Source organism: Anolis carolinensis, chromosome 2, assembly GCF_035594765.1.
Source record: "Anolis carolinensis isolate JA03-04 chromosome 2, rAnoCar3.1.pri, whole genome shotgun sequence".
Classification (NCBI taxonomy): domain Eukaryota; kingdom Metazoa; phylum Chordata; class Lepidosauria; order Squamata; family Dactyloidae; genus Anolis; species Anolis carolinensis.
In genome coordinates, this window is record NC_085842.1 from 22,572,520 (window position 1) to 22,585,113 (window position 12,594).

At 44.2% G+C, this 12,594-nt stretch overlaps 1 protein-coding gene across 2 annotated transcripts; it reads left to right on the forward strand.

Annotated features, from left to right (window-relative positions):
- The first annotated feature begins 2,021 nt into the window (after window positions 1-2,021).
- LOC100551992 (uncharacterized) lies at window positions 2,022-12,240 on the forward strand. Of its 2 annotated transcripts, none has more exons than XM_008105871.3 (4): window positions 2,022-2,318; window positions 5,276-6,480; window positions 8,992-9,253; window positions 10,937-12,240. In XM_008105871.3, the coding sequence occupies exons 2-4, from the start codon at window positions 5,656-5,658 to the stop codon at window positions 11,605-11,607; spliced, it is 1,758 nt and encodes a 585-aa protein (XP_008104078.3). In that variant the 5' UTR covers window positions 2,022-2,318; window positions 5,276-5,655; the 3' UTR covers window positions 11,608-12,240. The 2 variants fall into 2 exon arrangements, with proteins under 2 accessions (XP_008104078.3, XP_062829672.1); XM_062973602.1 differs by having other exon boundaries at window positions 2,022-2,281.
- Window positions 12,241-12,594: the final 354 nt, after the last annotated feature.

Below are 12,594 nucleotides of genomic sequence, written 5' to 3' on the forward strand. Positions count from 1 at the left end.
CTCTTCCTCTCTAGCAACTGAGATCTGTGGATTTAACCCTGAGAGAACTAAATGGATTGCTAGTAGCTACCCATGGAGATATTTTGCTCCTGTGGTTTGAATTCATTGCTCACAGCAACCCATTGACAATTTTGACCACCCTTCTTTAGACACCTTCCAGCTTGTCAATATCTTTCTTGAATTGTGGTGCCCAGAGCTGGGACCAGTATTATCCCAGGTGAGGTCTGTCCAAATCAGAATAAAGTGGGACTATGACCTCCCTAATTTAAAACACTATACTCCTATTGATGCAGTTTAGAATCGAGTCGGCTTTTTGAGCTGCTGTATCACACCCCCAGTGGCACAGTGGGTTAAACCACTGAGCTGCTGAAATTGCTTAGTGAAAGGTTGGCAGGGAGCTGGGGGAGCTCCCGCTGTTAGCCCCAGGTTCTGCCAACCTAGCAGTCCGAAAACATGCAAATGTGAGTAGATCAATAGGTACCGCTCCGGCAGGAAGGTAACAGTGTTCCATGAAGTCATGCCGGCCACATGACCTTGGAGGTGTCTACGGACAACGCCGGCTCTTCGGCTTAGAAATGGAGATGAGCACCAACCCCCAGAATCAGACACGACTAGACTTAATGTCAGGGGAGACTTTAACCTTTACTATCACACTGCTGACTTACGTGCAGTTTCAATATAATAATTTTTATTTATATATATTAACAACTTATAGTGAAACAAAACACAAAAACAATGAACACTTTACAGACATTTTTGGGCCGGGCTGTGGCGCAGCTGGCTAGTAACCAGCTGCAATAAATCACTACTGATCGAGAGGTCATGAGTTCGAAGCCCAGGTCAGGTTAAGCCCCCGACCATTAAATAGCCCGGCTTGCTGTTGACCTATGCAGCCCCGAAAGACAGTTGTATCTGTCAATTAGGGAAATTTAGGTACGCTTTATGCTGGGAGGCTAATTTAACTAATTTACAACATCATAAAACTGCCAGCAAAACACGAGGAATGGAATGAGGAAGTACAGCCACTACTGGACAGTGACGCAACAGCTCCCCCTGTGGCCGGAATTGTGAAGCTGGAAAAAAAATGTTAAATGCCTCTGTGTCTGTCTATATATGTTGTTTGTTGGCATTGAATGTTTGCCATATATGTGTTCACTAGCTGTGCCCGGCCACGCGTTGCTGTGGCAAAGTGGTGGTGGTATTGGTTAAAAATTGTTGTGTAATTTTTATTTGACGTTATTTGTATTTTTTTATTAATGTTATTGTAAGTTATCTTTTTATTTATTATATTTTATTATTTTCTTGTATTATTTTTAGTTATTTTCTGTTATTATAGTATTTTATTGTATTAATTGTTTAGTGTTTTTAATTATTTTTTAGTGTTTTATTATTATTTTTTATTGGGTTGCTAGGAGACCAAGTTGGAGGAGCTTAGCCTTCTAACTGGCAGCAATTGGATAAAAGCAATTATTCCTCTCTCTCTAATTAGGACTTTATTTTTCTTTTCTTTTTGTTGTATCAACCTAGAGCCGTGGATGATGGGTTGTGTTGTCAAATTTCGAGGTTGGGGGGCCTGTAGTTTTGTTGTTTTGTGGGTCGCCGTGATGCCATCACTCTTTTATATATATAGATTGTAATCCGCCCTGAGTCCCCTTCGGGGTGAGAAGGGCGGAATATAAATGCTGCAAATAAATAAATAAATATAACCCCACCACCAAGGCCTGAACAGGTATCCTTTCCTTTGCCATATAATTCATAAATCGACCATTAAACAAATGTCATATCCAAAATTCTTGACCAGCAAGATTGTATTGTTTTCCTTTTTCACTTTGTAGAACATATTTAATAAAAACTGACCAGTATAAATCAAAATCAGATCTATTAGTTTTATTAGTTTGAGCCATGTTCAGTTTGAGTGGGATCAAACTGAGTTAATTCTACAGTGTACATACACCCAGAGGCTGCTCTTCCAAGCTGCATTGGCTGGACTAGCCGGGGACGGTGCAACGACTGCTTGGCCTCAGGCAGCAAAATGTCTCGGGACGGCACCTAACTGGAAGGGGTTAAGAAAGAAAACAAAAAGACAGGTCGCCCAATGCCTAGACCAGCCCGGAAATGAGTGCTGCGGTGTGTTTCCTTTTCCTGCCCTCGCCTTTTGGGTTGGTTTGCCTGACTGGAATCAGCAGCAGGAGCAAAGAAGGGAGGAAACAACAAAAGCAGAATTTCCCGCCCTTTTGCATGATCCAGTTGGAAGACCTGCAAAGTGGATCGGAGGAAAGAGGTCAGGAGGGGAGCAAGAGGAAGAAAAGGGGGTGAAGGTGAGGATCTGGTAAAAAGGATGACTCTTTGGGGACAAAGGAAGGACTGGGATCTTGAGTGTCTAGGCCAGGCCTGGGCAAACTTGGGCCCTCCAGGTGTTTTGGACTCCAACTCCCACAATTCCTAACAGCCGGTAGGCTGTTAGGAATTGTGGGAGTTGGAGTCCAAAACACCTGGAGGGCCCAAGTTTGCCCAGGCCTGGCCTAGACATTAAGATTCCGGAGAAGGAGAAAGAATGACAAGGGTGTATCTCCACTACAGAATTAATTCAGTTTGACACCACTTTAACAACCATAGCTGCACGCTATGGAATCATAGAAGTTGAAGTTCTGCCAGGTCTCTAGTCTTCTCTGCCAAATAATGTTTCTGCCTTGCCAAAGTACAAAGCAATGAGCCACGACAGTTGATGTGGTGTCAAACAGCATTAATTCTGTAATGTAGATTTGCCCTCAGATGTAGGGGTTCTGGCCTTGGATTGATTGGGAGGTTGCTACCCTGTTTCCCCTAAAATAAGACATCCCCAAAAAATAAGACCTAGTAGAGGTTTTGCTGAATTGCTAAATATAAGGCCTCCCCTGAAAGTAAGACCTAGCAAAGTTTTTGTTTGGAAGCATGCCCAGCGCCTGACAAACAGAACACCAGAGCATGCAGGATTGGTAAATGTGCATACCAGTTGTATATGGAAATAATGGTAGTATCAAGAAATTCTTGACAGAAGTCACAGTTTGTCTGGTTTGGTTATGTTGGTTTGTGATGACAACTACTGTACAGTATAGAATAAATGTTCATTTTTTGTTCAACAATAAATGTAAATTCTTCTTCATGGAAAAATAAGACATCCCCTGAAAATAAGACCTAGCGCATCTTTGGGAGTAAAAAATAATATAAGACACTGTCTTATTTTCGGGGAAACACGGTAGCAGAATGGCTCAGGTCTTGCAAGGGGACACCTTTCAGAAATAACTCAGATGGCACTTTAAAGGCATACAAAGCTTTCAAGGAGTATGTGTTGTTGAAAGCTTTCATGATTTGAATCACAATGAATTAATTCTCCAGTGTAGAGCTAGCCTAAAGCAGTCCATGAAAGAATAACTCAATCAGAGAAGTCAGCCATAGCAGAGCATTTGATGAATTGACCTGAACACAGCATATTATTTGAGAACAGAGCACTTGATGAACCCACCTAGACATAGCATATTATTTGAGAACACAGAAATGCTGGACCACTCTCACAACCACATCAGACTACACAGAGAAGCCATTGACATCCACAAGCATGTGAACAATCTCAACACAATCACTGTGAATTTCCGGGCTGTATAGCTGTGATCCAAAAGCATTCTCTCCTGACCTTTCGCCCACATCTATGGCAGGCATCCTCAGAGGTTGTGAGGTCTGTTGGAAACCAGGCAAGTGGGGTTTATATATCTGTGCAAGGTCCAGAGTGGGAGAAAGAACTCTTGTCGGTCAGAGGCAAGTGTGAGTATTGCCATTGGCCACCTTGATTAGCATTGAATTGCAGCTTCATAGCCTGCCTGCTTTCTGCCTTGAGGAATCCTTTGTTGCTAGGTGTTAACGGCTCTGATTGTTTCCTATCTGGAATTCCCTTGTCTTCTGAGTGTTGTTCTTTATTTACTGTCCTGATTTTAGAGTTGTTTTCTAATACTGTTCATTTTCATGGTTTCCTCCTTTCTGTTGAGATTGTCCACCTTCTTGTGGATGTTAGTGGCTTTTCTGTGTCGTCTGACATGGTGGTTGTGAGTGTGGTCCAGCATTTCTGTGTTCTCAAATAATATGCTATGTCTAGGTTGGTTCATCAAGTGCTCTCTATTCTCAAATAATATGCTGTGTTCAGGTCAATTCATCAAATGCTCTGCTATGGCTGACTTCTCTGATTGAGTTATTCTTTCATGGATTGCTTTAGGCTAGCTCTACACTGTAAAATTAAATCAGTGTGACACTATTTGAATGTCAGCTCAGCCCTCCACATTTGGGGTTAGGAGCCCAAGACCCCCATGAATAACAACAACAACAATTTTTTTTTTCGTGTCAGGAGCAACCACGTTGTTGCTTCTGGAGTGAGAGAATTGGCCGTCTGCAAGGACGTTGCCCAGGGGACGCCCGGATGTTTTGATGTTTTTACCATCCTTGTGGGAGGCTTCTCTCATGTCCCCGCATGGAGCTGGAGCTGATAGAGGGAGCTCATCCGCGCTCTCCCTGGGTGGGAATTGAACCTGGCAGCCTTCAGGTCAGCAACCCAACCTTCAAGTCATGAGGCTTTTATCCCCTAGGCCATCGGAGGCTCCAACAACAATAATAATAACAACTTTATTATTGTACCCTGCCTCCATCTCCCTGAAGGACTCAGGGCAGCTTACATGGGGCCAAGCACAGGTAAATACAGCAAACAAAATAAAACACATCAAAAATACAAACACTAATTTACAATTTTACACATTGACATAGTAAAATTAAAATGGTGAGCATAGTAAAACATGATTTAGACACCAGAGTAAGGTGTTTTTCCACCTTTCCCTGAAGGTGGAAAAACTGCAAATAAAGAAATTGAAGGACCTAGACCAGTGGCTCTCAACCTGTGGGTCTCCAGATGTTTTGGCTTTCAGCTCCCAGAAATCCTAACAGCTGGTAAATTGGCTGGCATTTCTGGGAGTTGTAGGACGAAACACCTGGGGACCCACAGGTTGAGAACCACTGACCTAGACAATTCTAAAGGGATGTTCTTGCTGGAAATCCCTAGGTCATCCAGTGTGACGGGAGCAATTATGTGAGTCCCCTTGGGGAGATAGGGTGGAATACAAATAAAGTTGTATTATTATTATTATTATTATTATTATTATTATTATTATTATTGAAATATACCATTGAGTCCACAAATGTGGAGCAAAGAGTGTAGTTCTCTCTGGACTCTGAATAAATGTTGCTTTCCATTCCACAGATGCAGAGGAAATCACAAATTTTCCAGGTTGCATTTTGTCTCATGAAAGTCATCCAGAAACTTGCTCGCAATGCAGCATTTTTCTTGTTAGATTGGTAGGAGACAGTGCCTCTGAGTGTGGATGCTTTCGTTGCCACTCGGCTGAAGACTTGGGATTCCATTTCCCATCTCATTGTCTTGGAGAGACACTTTGAGGTGTCTGTGAGGTTGACCAAAACTGGTTCCTTAAGGAAGCACTCCCGACCCCGTTCCATTCTGCACGCCTCCACAGTGCTGGTGTGATCACCTCTTCCCTGGCCATCCAGAAGAAAATCCTCCAACGAGGCTGGATACAACCTCTCCCTGGAGATCAGGTGAAAGCCACTAAGGTGGCATCCAAGATGGCAATGGGAAGAGGGGAAACCGCTGCCCTTCAGCCCCGGGGTGCACCAGGGTTGCAGCCGCCTCTGAAAACAGAGGAGCGAGACCCAGCTGGGCATGAACTCCGGGGCAGAGGGGTGCCTCGTTTGCACCCAGCTGGCTCCATGCGGGAGTTTTTATCCAGGGAATCTCAACGGGTGAAGCAGGAACCAGATGAAGGGCTTCAACAGCAGCAGCGGCAACCCCCACCCCTGCCACCATCACAGCAACACAACTGGGAATCTCAAAGACAGGAGTTTTCTAAATCAGTCCAATATCCCCAGTCTGGATGGAGAAACCCACCAATGTACAAGTCCCTGCCATGGGATACAAATGCCTTTCCGTCTTCCTATGATGCTCCACCCAGTGCAAGCCAGTGGCCTTCTGGAGGAGGCTGGGTGCCCCAAGACCTCCCGACCCTCAGCCGAGATGCCCAAACCACCTACAGCGGGCAGGAGCAAAGGGAGCGAAGGAATTACGGGACTGCAAAAGAAGAGGTTCCCAATGAGAATGCAGTCACCTCAGAGATCCGGCGCCAGCGCTTCCGACACCACCGCTACCAGGAGACTGAGGGGCCTCGGGAAGTCTGCCGGCAGCTCCAAGAACTCTGCCGCCAGTGGCTGCGGCCAGAGCGGCAGAGCAAAGAGCAGATCTTGGAGGTGCTTATTCTGGAGCAGTTCCTGGCCGTCCTGCCTCTGGAGATTCAGAACTGGGTCAGGGAACACGGGCCGGAGAGCTGTGCCCAAGCGGTAGCCTTGTCGGAAGATTTCCTCATGAGGCAGCGCGAGGCCCTGAGAAAAGAGCAGGTAGGAAAATACCCTTTTGATCTTTTCTCCAGACTCTGGATTTTTTTTAATGAACCCCTATCAGTTGGCAGGGTGTGTGACTACAGTGGACAGATCCTTTTTGCTAGTGGTTTTCTCTTTCAGATATCTTCTTTTGGGGATGGGAATTATACAGAGGTGGGAATCATGCAGCTCATCAAATGTTGTTCGTCTGTGACACTTAGCATCACTAGTTAATGCAGCTAGTAGTGAGGGATGATATGATTTGTAGTCCAGCAAGATCTTTGGAGAACTGACAGATGTGTATCTCTCCTTTGAAAAAGATCTTATCATACAGGGCAGGTGGAGTGCAATTACAGCAGGATAACAGGGAATTGTAACACACATTCTTTCCCTGTCTGTTCTCCTGAAAACTGTTTCTTTTACAAAAGAAGTGGTTTGAGAAACTGCAAATCGCTTCTGGTGTGAGAAAATTGGCCATCTGCAAGGATGTTGTCTAGGGGATGCCCAGATGTTTTTGATGTTTTACCATCCTGTGGGAGGCTTCTCTCATGCCCCTGCATGGAGCTGGAACTGATAGAGGGAGCTCATCCATACTCTCCCCAGATTCAAACGGGCAACCTTCAGGTCAGTAACCTAGCCCTGAAGTCAGCAGTCCTACTGGCACAAGGGTTTTGCCCATTGCACTACCAGGGGCTCCACAAAAAGAATGGCATTACACTATGTAGCACAATTTTTGTTCCTGGGTTATAAATGTCATTTCCTAATTGGTTCGCCCATTGCACTACCAGGGACTCCACAAAAATAATGGCATTACACTATGTAGCACAATTTTTGTTCCTGGGTTATTAATGTCATTTCCTAATTGGTTCTCCCATTGCGCTACCAGGGGCTCCACAAAAAGAATGGCATTACACTATGTAGAACAATTTTTGTTCTTGGGTTATTAATGTCATTTCCTAATTGGTTCTATCATAAATACATAGGAAAACTTTGTTTTTGAGGTCTGCACAAAAAGGTTAAAAATGGCACATTGGAAGGTTAAAAATGGCAGCCACAAAAATGTTTCTGGGGTATAAGTACCACACAATTAAACAGGAAATAAGACTTTCAAACCAGGAACAGGAGCCCCCGGTGGCACTTTGGATTAAATCCTTGTGCCTGCAGGACTGCTGATCTAAAGGTTGCTGGTTCGAATCCGGGGAGAGCATGGATGAGCTGTATACAACACAGTATCTCAAGCCGCTCCTGACACGAAAAAACAAACAAAACAAAACCAGGAACAGAAAATGTTTCAAATTGTGTTACATAGTGTTCATTGTGTTTGTAAAATAAACATTTCCAGGCTGAGGATGCCTACCATAGATGTGGGCGAAACGTCAGGAGAGAATACTTCTAGAACATGGCCATACAGCCATGAAACATACAACAACCCTGTTTCCAGGCTGTTTCCCACTAGTAGAGTGTTGAGAGAGGAGCAATGTCATGTAATGCATACCAACCAGACTATGTTGTCCTGTTATAATTGCAATTTGTCTACCTTGTGAGACAAAGTGTTGGGTGGAAAGAAAGCAAGTGCCAGGCATGTTTCTCTCTAAGGGCATTCAATGGAGAGGATTCTACTATGAAACAGGTCTTGTCTGTTCCCACCATTCATTTAAACAATTGGAAATTGTGTTTCCCACCTTATTATTTTATTAATCTTGCTGGTGTTTACACTTCTTGTTTCTCTGCTGCTGGAAAAGGGACTAGAGACATGTCCAGCAACCTGGGATTTCTCCTCAAGGAGCCCCATCAGGAGAAAGGAAATCATGAGAGGGGGTGAGGACTCCACTTACCCAACGCCCCAGCAAAAAGCAGGAATCCCTGATTCTTCTGCGGTTACTATATACCTAGCCAATGTGAAATGTGCTCCTTTCCTTGGGATGCCTTGATTATATTTCTGTCTTCTGTTATTGCAGTGCTCCAAATGTGGTAATGAAATGAAACTGATGGCACATGCAATAACAAAAGCCACATCTCTAACAGGGGGTTTGGGGAAATTGAAAAGATTGTGGGCCACAAGAAAGGAATCGAGGCCCCATATGTCCCAGGACCTAACGTGGAGTTAGTTCTGTGTACATTTCCGGGCACCATAGTTTGGAAATATATTGACAAGCTAGAACGTATCCAGAGGAGAGCAACCAATATAATTAAAGGTTTGCCCTATGAGGAGTGATTTAGGGAGTTGGATATGCTTAGCTTGGAGAAGAGAAGGTAAAATGGCCATGATAAATATTTGAAGAGATGACACATTGAAGAGGGAGCCAACTTATTTAAGACTAGGTTGCAGAGCAGTAGATTCAGGCTATAGGACAAGAAATTCCACTTAAATGTTAGGGAGAATTTCCTGAAGGTAAAAGCTGTTTGACATGGAATATATTGCCTCTGAGGGTAGTGAAGTTTTGTCAGGAGTGCTTGAATTATGTATTTATGACTGTGGACCGAATGGCCTTTGAGGACTCTTCCAACTCTAGGATTGTATGATTCCAGGCGCTGTGGACGTTTGATGAGGTAGTGGCGAATGCACCCTTGGTTCAGCAAATGCCGTTTCCAGGTGTGACGCAGCAGGTCCATTACCCCACTTTGGGGTTGCCGATGCAGTACCCATCCATGACCCAGCAGACCCTGTATCCTGCTATTGGCCAGCAAGCCCCAAACCCCATCATGTCGGAGAGGATGCCATTGCATGCTGGGGGAACACTACTCTGTCGGGAACCTGTGCCGGAGGGTGGAAAGAACCTCAGGCCATATGGTAAGTTATCTTGCCAGTGCTGACTTTTGAACATTTTGGGGGAAGCTAATAGCAAAACTTGAGAAATTCCTTTTGAAAAAGACTATTAGAATTACAAGTGATAGCCAGCATGGTATACTGGTTTGAGGATCAGACCATGACTCTGGAGACCAGGTTTCAAATCATTGTAGAAGGAATGACACCATGTAACCGCAGTGGCTCCATGCTATGTAATCCTGGGAGTTGTACTTTTTCAAGTGGTTTCTGCCCAAGTGCTGGTGCCTTGCCAAATGCCATATCCCAGGATTCCATACTATAGTGTAAATGCACCCTTTGGTTCTACTTTGGCTGCCATTGCTACATTCCATGGGATCCTGAGGTTTGTACTTGATGAAAATCTGATTTTAGGAAGAAATACTGGAGAATTCCTAGTATCTGAGCCTAAATTACAAATCCCAGGATTTCATACAATGGAATTATGACTGATGGAGGATAATCATTGTGCTATAGTGTAGAAGGGCTCTAGATGTTTTGGACAACTGTGCCATATCCCGTTACCGTTGATCAAACTGATTGGAGTTTATCAAAGCTGAAATTGAAAACATTTGAGGTCTCTGTTGGTTTTCAGTGTCTTTAAGAGTTAGATCTGTCTACATTTGAACATGAAAGAGTCACATTGTATTTACTGGGAGCATAAGGTGCCCTTCTGGAGCCAGCAAGGTGTAGTAGTTTGAAGGTTGGAGAAAAGGTGCAACCTTTTTATTCATGCTGTCTTTTAAAGAAGGTTTTTAAGATCATGTTAGAGGCTGCTGTAGTTTTATATGTTTTTATGGATTCAATCTGAATTGTTTTAATGCTAATGATGTTTAATACTGTTTTAATATTTGTATATCATATATTTTAAAATGTATGCCGATGTTTTTATGTTAAGTCGCTTTGAGTCTCCTGTGGGAGAGATAAAGTGGGGTATAAATGAATATAGTGGGGAGGTTAAACTGCTGAGCTGCTGAACTTGCTGATCGAAAGGTCCGTGGTTTGAATCTGGGGAGTGGGGTGAGCTCCCGCTGTAACGCTTAGCTTTTGCCAACCTTGCACTTTGAAAACATGCACATGTGAGTAGATCAATAGGTACCACTTCTGTGGGAAGGTAACGGTGCTCCATGCAGTCATGCCGGCCACATGGCCTTGGAGATGTCTACGAACAATGCCGGCTCTTCGGCTTAAAAATGGAGATGAGTACCAACCCTCAGAGTCGGAAACGACTAATAATAATAATAATAATAATAATAATAATAATAATAATAATATAATAGCCTTCTCTGCCAAAGTGCCTCACTAAAGTACAACTCTCAGGATTCCATAGCATTGAGTATGGAAATTAAAGTGGTGTCAGATAGTGTAGTGTACAATTGATATGTACCCAATGAGTCTGGAGACCATGGTATAAATCTCTGCCCAGCCATGAACCCTGCTAGATGACCTCGGGCAAGTCACACTCTGTCAGCCTCAGAGGAAGACAGTGGCAAGCCTCTTCTGAATAAATCTTGCCTGTGACAGAATTGCCGTGAGTTAGAAACTACTTGAAAATGCCCAGCAACAAGTTGGCCACTCTGTGACTTACACGGTTGTAAAACTGTGCCACAAACATGAAGCTGAATGCGTGTATCTTTTTCACCCTTCCTTCCCCTAACCCTCTGCACGCAGGGCCTATCCAGGAGTTCCGGAGGCCCCTGACGAATGCCGAGCGGATGCGCAACCGACGGATGCGCAACCGGAAGCAGCGTCTGGAGACCAGCATGCAGCTCGTGGAATCAGCCTCTCGGGCGCCCTCGATGCTTCTGGACGCCATGCGCGGGCTGCACCACCAGGACCTGAAAGCCTTCGACCGGGCCAGGCAGGAGGAATGGCAGCACCGCAAGCAGGAAAGGTGCCAAGACCGAGCCACATCCCAGTTAATGGTCAGTGCTCTTGAGCGCTCCCACAGCGACCTGGGGCAGTTCTTGGGGAGGCAAACTGTGACCATGGCAGCCATTGCAGCAGTTTTTGCCGGCCGGAGGTCTCCCTCGCATGGAACTCATCGTGGACATGGTGCTCACCTGGACCACAATAATCCGCCAGAATCCAGAACTCCACTACAACCTGGCCATGTGCCTGGTATGCCTTCAGAGCCCACGTCTGGACCCGTAATCCCGTGTCCGGTGCCTCCCTTGGCCACACCTGGTGGCGTTTGCGACCCCATTCCTGAACCATCTCCAACAGACAGCCCTCAGGAGGATGCAGCTCCCGACTCCCCAACACCATCCACTTCAGATGCCACCTCACGGACACTTGACACAAGACTGAACAGAGGGACAAAAAGGAAGATGTGGGAATAGTATGATTGTCATTCCTTGGAGTTTTAGTCACATGTTGACATAGCTTCCACCACAGACAGGGTCAACAGGATGGTATTCTGCCCTTGTCCTATTTTTCAAATGTATCCTGCTATTATCCCATTTCAACTACCATACCTTTTCAACTATCATCTTTAGGCATCTGTAAAATGGGAATAATCAGCCTGCCTTGCAAGGTGGTTGTGAGTGTGCAACTGTGTAGCCATTTCATTCTACTTTCTAAGTCTTTGAAGGGGGGTGGGGAAGGGGGAAATTTTCCAGAACATTATTTATTTCTGGAAAATTATTTCTTTTTTGTGATCCTTCTCAGAATCTGGCCTATAGGGGATTTTGTTAAGGACTGATGAAGAAACCAAATTTTCCATGCCCTGCAAAAGCAACACTACACTACATCTCAGGGCCCACGTTGGCCCTACAATTGTTTTTTTCTTTCTATTTTATTTATTATATTTGTTATAAAAGTCTGTAACATACTTGTTATACTCAGGTTGACAAGCAACAGCGAATACCCCCCTGACTGCAGTTAATATACAGTAAAATGACAGCTCAATAAAAGGTGAGATGATAAAACTACCTGTTTTGAGATTTAAAAACAAAGCTGGAGAATGAAAAACATACAGTTGTCACTCCATATTTGTGGGTTTTACATCTGTGGATTTGATGAAAATGTTCTCTATAGAAATCTATAGCTCATCCAGTGTGATGCTACAGTTGTTATGCTGAAAGTTCTAATGATTCCTAAGTAGAATATCTTTCTAGTAATCTCAGGGTCCCCCAGTGCGATTCTTTGGACAATTTGTGGTAGTTTTTAACATTAGCAATTTTTCCACTTTTGTAGTGGGTCCTTCATCCCTATCCCTAGCAAACGTGAAGGTCTGACTGCATTGTTTTTATGCTGTTGGAGCTAGCCCATAAGGAAAGTTGCTATTAAATGATCACTATTATGCCCTTTTTGCCGGAAACAAATCT